At 42.7% G+C, this 7861-nt stretch overlaps 1 protein-coding gene across 1 annotated transcript in view; it reads left to right on the top strand.

Annotated features, from left to right (window-relative positions):
- The window catches only part of ACTN2 (actinin, alpha 2), a 55059-nt gene extending 47761 nt beyond the window's left edge, over positions 1-7298 (top strand). The window contains exons 18-21 of the mRNA XM_011976377.1: positions 306-452; positions 3825-3890; positions 5119-5277; positions 6560-7298. Coding sequence (XP_011831767.1) covers positions 306-452; positions 3825-3890; positions 5119-5277; positions 6560-6718 — 531 coding nt within the window. The 3' untranslated portion in view covers positions 6719-7298. The remainder of the gene's footprint in view (positions 1-305; positions 453-3824; positions 3891-5118; positions 5278-6559) is intronic.
- The last annotated feature ends 563 nt before the right edge of the window (positions 7299-7861 follow it).

Here is a 7861-nt window from a genome sequence, read left to right as displayed (position 1 = left end):
TTAGAACCCTGGTGACAGAGCATATCCTACAGAGTCCCCGCTGCCACTGTTAGAACCCTGGTGATAGAGCATATCCTACAGAGTGTCCGCTGCCACCATTAGAAAGTTGTAAGTACTTGTAAGTACTTCTCACTGCAGAATCTTGCAACAGATGACAAAGTAGAATTTTTTTTCTAGTGCAGGGAAGGCGATCCTGAGCCTTGCTTAGTAAGCCCTCTGAGTCGGCTGTGCCGTTATGAAAGTAAGAGGCAGCGTTGACATGCTGGAAAGACCTGGAACTGATCTTTCCCCTTTTCCCTCAATAGCACATACGTGTTGGATGGGAGCTGCTGCTGACAACCATCGCCAGAACCATCAATGAGGTGGAGACTCAGATCCTGACGAGAGATGCGAAGGGCATCACCCAGGAGCAGATGAATGAGTTCAGAGCCTCCTTCAACCACTTTGACAGGGTACCACTCTCTACTTACTTGAAGGGCAATACTGGGGACATTAAACAATGCATCTGAAATAATATGCGTGCTCTCGGGTTAAATCTTAAGGCTCCCCAACATTTACAGGGAAACAGGATCGTTTATGACAAAAGAAAATCGCCACCAAAACTAAGTGTCCTAAGCTCTGATGTTGCTCAAGGTGACACAAAGTCCAGGTTTGTGTGCTGTTTCATGCAGATCGCTTAATAAGAATGCATTTCTAGTTGACATCAAAGCTCATTTGTTCTAAGTCAAAGTGTATTTTTCACAAAATCTGACTGTTGGCTTTAGGTCATCTTGTAAAGACTTAAATACAAAACTCTGATACGCTTTTCCTAAGCAACTGTTTAGGAAAAGCATCTGGTCATAATTTAACCTGTTCTTTCAACATACACAACTCAGTTTTCTTTTTTAATTAACAAAATTGACACATGATCTCTTTTAAGGACATGCACCAACAAAATGGTGATAATTTTCATAGTAAAGGCATATAAAAAGATAAGTGCTGCTTTTAAAATATTATCTTGTATTTTGATTTGAATAATATTGAGTAAAACCAATTCTTTATGAGAAAATACTATTTACTAATCCTGTGGCTGAAAGTGAGTGACTATTAAGGCTACACTCTAATTCTTTTTTTTTTTTTTTTTTTTAATGAGATGGAGTCTCGCTCTGTCACCAGGCTGGAGTGCAGTGGCACGATCTCGGGTCACTGCAACCTCCTCCCCCTGGGTTCAAGCGATTCTCCTGCCTCAGCCTCCTGAGTAGCTGGGACTACAGGCACCCGCCACCACGCCAGCTAATTTTTGTATATTTTTTAGTAGGGACAGGGTTTCACCATGTTAGGCAAGGTGGTCTCGATCTCCTGACCTCATGGTCCACCCACCTCGGCCTCCCAAAGTGCTGGGATTACAGGCGTGAGCCACCACACCTGGCCTTTTTTTTTTGAGATGGAGTTGTGCTTTTGGTGCCCAGGCTACAGTGCAATGGTGTGATCTCAGCTCACTGCAGCCTCCACCTCCCGGGTTCAAGCGATTCTCCTGCCTCAGTCTCCCAAGTAGGCATGCACCACCATGCCAAGCTACTTTTTGTATTTTTAGTAGAAACAGGGTTTTACTATGTTGGCAAGGCTGGTCTCGAATTCCTGACCTCAGGTGATCCGCCTGCCTCAGCCTCCCAAAGTGCTGGGATTACAGGCGTAAGCCGCCGCGCCTAGCTACGTTCCAATTCTTAAAGATCACTAAAAGGGATGTACCATTACTTTGTATGGAGCCCTGTTATGATTTGCAAATGTCCTTCAGTGGTTCCTAAAATGCCCCTGGGCTAGATAGACCAGTCAGATTTGGGCCTGTTAGAGGGTTCAGAGCTAGGCATTAGTGAGAAATTATACACAGAGATGGATATTGACGTTCTTATAGTTTCAGCACACCTTCATTGTGCAAAAACGTGCTTTGGTTTGACCTAACTGCATTCAGTAAAGCCCAAGTCATTTTTCTTCCAAGGAGGGAAATGATGGCTCTTCATCCCGGCACACAACCATCTCTTATTGAAAGACACTCTTAGTCACTGGGGCTGCGTTAGAGGAAGAAAGCACATTGATTTGAATCCAAGGTGATCACAGTCTTTTGCAACAAAAATCCAAGGAGTACAGTGCAGAACAAAAATCCAAGGAGTACAGTGCCATGTTTAGAAGTTTGTTCAAATTAAACATGATTCTTTGTCTTCCGGGGAAAATAGTTTGCTTACTGTGTAGTGGGAAGGGGTGTCATGTCAGGGATACGGATCCACTTGGCTTCGTCTTTTCATTAAATGGTAAAGATAGGCATGGCAGGGGGCACAGAGGCTGTGAATGGAGGGATTCTTCATGGGCATCAGAGAATTAGAGAAGGTTTTACAGCATAGGTGTAACACGACCAGAGCTGTGCTGCAAAAAAAAAAAAAAAAAAAAAAAATGCCAGACAGCACATTTAAGATAAAGGATAGACATAAGGGAAGGAGAAAAGATGAGAAAGTTAGTAGAGGGTCAGACCCGAGTCTGTTTGGAAAAGTGAGAGAGAAGGAACATGAACTTCAGGGCTGAGGGATAGGAGCGGTGGGAATGAAGAAAAGAAAAGAGGTAGATCTGAGATTGAGACAAATCTGACAGAGGCAAACAACAGGATTTGGGGGCTAAGGGAGAGGGTGAGATGGAAAGTTCAAACCGTGAAGACATGGGAGAAGTGGGACTCAGCTATTGCAAAAGCAGGAGGAGTCCAGGTCTAGAGTTTTGGGCTGAAGCCTGCAGGAGTCACCGTATAATGGCCCTGTCCAGCAAGAGTCTGGAGAGTAAGAAGAGAGAAGGCCCAGATCTTAGGGAACTACTACGTTTATGGGAGGCAGAAGAGCCAGAGGAGGAGCATTAGAGAAAGTAGAGGAGAATCGGGTCAAGGTGGGAAGCATCACTTCAGAGAATGCTGCTGAGGAATCTGGCGGTGACTGAGGGCAGAGTACATGGATGTGAGGACAGACACATAAAGTCTCTTATTCATAGAAAAAAAGAACTTCTGACATTAGCTTTTGGGACTGGCTGTTTCATGGGCAAGCGCAAACAACAGAAAATAGCCTTCTATTTAATAATTCATATGGCCAATAACCAGTGTTTTCTTCTCTAAGTGTGTACTGATGCTGGAACATTAGCCATCCCTTCAAAACCCTCCAGGGAATCTTCAGCACAGCTGTGCACTTCACGTCACATGCAGGGCTTTGCATTGACACCCCTGTTTCTGTAGAGTTGGGTTGCAGTTTGTCCTGACCTGGCCTTTCTCAGCTGGGAAACTTGTCCCTGTGGACCCCTTCTTGCACACTACTCTGTGTAGACTCTCATTGGATTTTTGGGAGCAGCTGACCTTGCCACACATAGGGGCCACTGCGTCCTGGCCCAAGGGCCTAAGAGTAGTTGCTTTTTAGGTGTTGGAGCTCTAGGAATGTGCTCATCTCTGCAGGAATTTTACAAACCATGACAACCTGGGATCATTGAGAGCATCGTCATTTCTTAGAACATTTACGATATGTCTGTCATCAGTAGGTGGCAGTAGTGAGCTCTCAACTGGTTCCTTTTGCTATTTTCTTGAGTGTGTGGTCTCCTTTCGTTTTTGTCTGGTCTTTACCCTCCTCTCCCCTCTTTTTGATTTTTAAGACACTAGTTTGTAACATCCTTGTGCTGGCTCCATCCTTCTTGCAAGTCAGTGGTGACATTTATGACCTTGGCAGAGCTTGAAGCACTTCTCTTACCAGATCTTTGTTCAGTTGGTCAAGTAGTATTGCCCGACTTGCTCTGTGCTCACCTGCTCTGTCCTTTGTTTTTGCCAACAGAGGAAGAATGGCCTGATGGATCATGAGGATTTCAGAGCCTGCCTGATTTCCATGGGTTATGACCTGGTAAGACAGAAGTTGAAATTGTGTACTAAGATTTGATATTTTATTGAGTTTAGATTTCTATTATAGAAGATGATAAGCTCAAACCAAGGTAGTGCATTTGGGATTGGTTCATTTTCATTATATAGGATAAGATTTTTTGAAGGTCTCACTGTTGCTATATAAAAATAAAGTCACGGGGCCTGGCACAGTGGCTCACGCTTGTAATCCCAGCACTTTGGGAGGCCGAGGCGGGTGGATCACCTGAGGTCAGGGATTTGAGACCAGCCTGACCAACATGGTGAAACCTCATCTCTACTAAAAATACAAAAATTAGCCAGCCATGGTGTTGGGTGCCTGTAATCCCAGCTACTCAAGAGGTTGAGGCAGGAGAATGACTTGAACCTGGGAGGCGGAGGTTGCAGTGAGCTGAGATTGCACCACGGCACTCCGGCCTGGGCGACAAGAGTGAAACTCTGTCAAAAAAAAAAAAAAGAGTCACAGAACCAAAGCATTTATTTTTATTCAATAATTGGTCAGATGATTTTTTCTAGTGAAGGAGATGAGAATATAGGCTTTTTGATTTTTTTAAACAGCTTTACTGAGATATAACTCACGTACTGTGGTTTACCCATTTAAAGTGTACACTTCAGTGGCTTTTAGTAGCATCCTGATGATTTTTCAAGTGCCTTTTCCTCTAATATGTTGAAAGGTAAAAAAGGTTTAGTCATAAATCAGCCAAGATAAACTTACATTTCCTTTGGGCTGGAATAGTCCTAGAATATCCAGTACTTCTCTGTTACCCATTAATGGGTGTTTTTAACCTGGCCTGCCTCGATTCTCTTCGGGACTGTAAACTACAGTCGTGACAGCCGTGTTCTGAGCTGCCTTCAATTTGGCAGCATCGCTTTCCTAGTTCTAATCTGAGAAAAGGGTTCAGCTCTGGCTTTGACCTACTCTTCCATAATTACATTCCGTGACCCATGAAGGCTAGCAGTGGGTCCCAGAGAGGAAAGAATTCTGACATTTACAAGCTTCTGGTTTGAAGCTCCAGCAACTTTTAAAATTATTTGGTAGCAGTAAACCTAAGTCACCCTTAAGGGGAGTCTCGTCCAAAGACTGAAGGGAAGCACAGGTCAAACTTCAGTTTTCAGACATAAAAGAATTGGCGTGTCACTAGGGAAAGAATGAGAACGGCTCTGTTGAGAGCTGCGTACCGTTCGAGTACATGTTTCTTTGCACTTTGCCCCAGGGTGAAGCCGAATTTGCCCGCATCATGACCCTGGTAGATCCCAATGGGCAAGGTACTGTCACCTTCCAATCCTTCATCGACTTCATGACTAGAGAGACGGCCGACACGGATACCGCCGAGCAGGTCATCGCCTCCTTCCGGATCCTGGCTTCTGATAAGGTCTGCATTCACAGATTTGCTTCTGCTTTAGCAGGAGTCCATTACGTCATTCTAACAGAAAAGGCAACAGTGTTGTAAATAAAAACCATTTTTATACCAGTGTATTTTATACAACATTGGCACTGATTTCAGAAAGCAGCAGGTAGATATACAACAATGGGGCGCTCAGCACAGAGGGAACAGACACGCCATTGCTGGCATTCGTGCTTGGCCTTGCATTGAATTTTTATAGAAGGGACAGTAGTGTGTTTGTACTTTTATGTTTGTGTGTGTGTGTGTGTGTGTTACTGGTTCAACCCCCATTTTACATTCTAGTTTGGTGACTGTGACTCAGAAAGAAGAAACCATGCAATTTAGATGTTATAAAACTGGGTACATTCTCCCAAGGATCAATAACCCTGACTTTGTGCCCAGCAAAATCATGGAGCAAAGTTAAATATAGCTGTTCAGTCAGTAAAAAATTGGCAAACGTTTCATTACATGTAGCCTAGACCTTCAGGAGGAGTTTAATTGCCAGTTCAGAATTTTCATATTTTACCCCCCAAACAATAAAAACATCTCTATGTATAAATTCAATTTGAGACAGGATTATTTTACCCTGTTTTCTGGCTGAGAGGATAATGAACATTACCACAAGGAGGTTAGCATGTTAAACACATTGACAGAGCCATATTTGTTACCTTAAAAATCAGATAAGACCAACTATTTTTAAAATAATGTTTTCTTTAAAATGAATCATTTACCTATGGGGTGAGGGTGGATGGGAAAGAGCCCAGCTGACTTAGAAGGTAATAAACCGTGGCTCCTCCAACCCCACTAAGAAACTTCTACTATAAATTATATAATATACAAACTATAATTATATAAATTATAATGTGATATTTGTGATTTACTTTGACTTTTACCAACCAGTCTATTTGGCTGGAATTGTCCTATTTCCCACTGAACATTTTTTTGAAAAGCTTCATCTTTTCTGGTATGAAATGCAGATCATAGTATGTATCCTTGCACTGTGGCTCAGTTTGAGAACTACTAGTAATGCTCCATTTGCCTTTATGAAGCATGTCACCCTTCCTGCTGGCCAGGCCAGCTTCTAGATACACTCCTACAAGTACAACTTGGCTTTCTGGTAGTTGTCTGGTACTACTATGCCAATAGACTCCCTATTCTTTAGTCCTTTTGAAAAATTAAACAGATGCAAGAAATATGTCAGTATTAAGACTATTTATGTTGTGGTGTTTTCTACAACTGACTGCAAACACGTGCGTATTTTTTTTTCCAGCCATACATCCTGGCGGAGGAGCTGCGTCGGGAGCTGCCCCCGGATCAGGCCCAGTACTGCATCAAGAGGATGCCCGCCTACTCGGGCCCAGGCAGTGTGCCTGGCGCCCTGGATTACACCGCGTTCTCCTCCGCGCTCTATGGAGAGAGCGATCTGTGACGCTGAGGTTCTGTAATCACTGATCCCATCAGAACGCAATAAAAGCAGCAGTCACAGTTGGTTTCCTGGAAACTTTGACAGGCTTTATTAAGTTGGGAGAGAAGGGGGGGGAAAAAAAGCCTCTTGTAGTTCAGTAATTGCCAGCAATATAACACGGCTAAAATGAAGTTTCTACAGTATATGACATAGTGCGCTTCATAAATAGGTTTATTTCTGAGTTTTTAGCTAAATGTAATGAAATATCAGGTTGATTTCTTTGATTAAACGGAACAAATTACTTGAGTAGTAGGAAATTAGGAGGATCTAGGGACAGAAGGAAAGTGAAAAATGTGAAAATACAAAATACCCAAGATTTAAGACTGGGGGGGAAAATCCACAAATTGGTAAATAAAGGTTTGCTATTTGTAAAAAATTTCATTTATCTCTAATATGCTTATGTGATTGCCCCTAGGGGAGTATATTTGGGATTCTAATGTTTTATTTTCATGCTTATCCAAAGATTACTATTGTGTCTTCAAATGAATTTAATCAATTGTGAGATGGAACTGCCGGGGATTAAAAAGGCTATCAAAAAGATTTTTTGGCACTTACCATTTTAAAAATAGAGTTTATGGTCATCTCTTCATTATTTAGGGCTGGATGGTCAACTCAGTCAGTGATTTTTGCTGCTTCTCTTATCCTCCAGAGTAGAGACCTAAGGAAACATGGAAGTCAGTTTAATTGCCAGAGGGAAGGATGCAGTCACTAGGTTAAATGAGGTTTTTAGGATTATTTATTGATTCCAGGTTCCCATGCTTTTTGTTGGAGCTTATTAGTACAGGTTCTCAAGAGATGACCATATGAACGTGCTCTGTTTTTAAATAAGCAGGTTTCTGTAGTAGTGGTTCATCACAAGGCAAGTCAGATACCAGTATCCTTCTAGCTCTCCAATCAGGACTTCATTATGCCTCTCGTTTTATGACCTGGTAAGGAGAAGCCAGAGTTATCGTAGGAAAGGACTGATTCTCAGCAGCAGTGGAGGTGAGTTCTTTCTCTGCGGAAGCTTTACGTATGTTTTGGGTAGTAGGAATAACTAGGTGTTTTAGCTAGTGTGCAGTGTGTGTTCACCCCTGGGATTCGAGAGTGTATCCTAACAAGTCCCAT

This window comes from Mandrillus leucophaeus, unplaced genomic scaffold (assembly GCF_000951045.1).
Source record: "Mandrillus leucophaeus isolate KB7577 unplaced genomic scaffold, Mleu.le_1.0 Scaffold165, whole genome shotgun sequence".
NCBI lineage: Eukaryota > Metazoa > Chordata > Mammalia > Primates > Cercopithecidae > Mandrillus > Mandrillus leucophaeus.
This window is presented reverse-complemented; position numbering and strand designations above follow the sequence as displayed.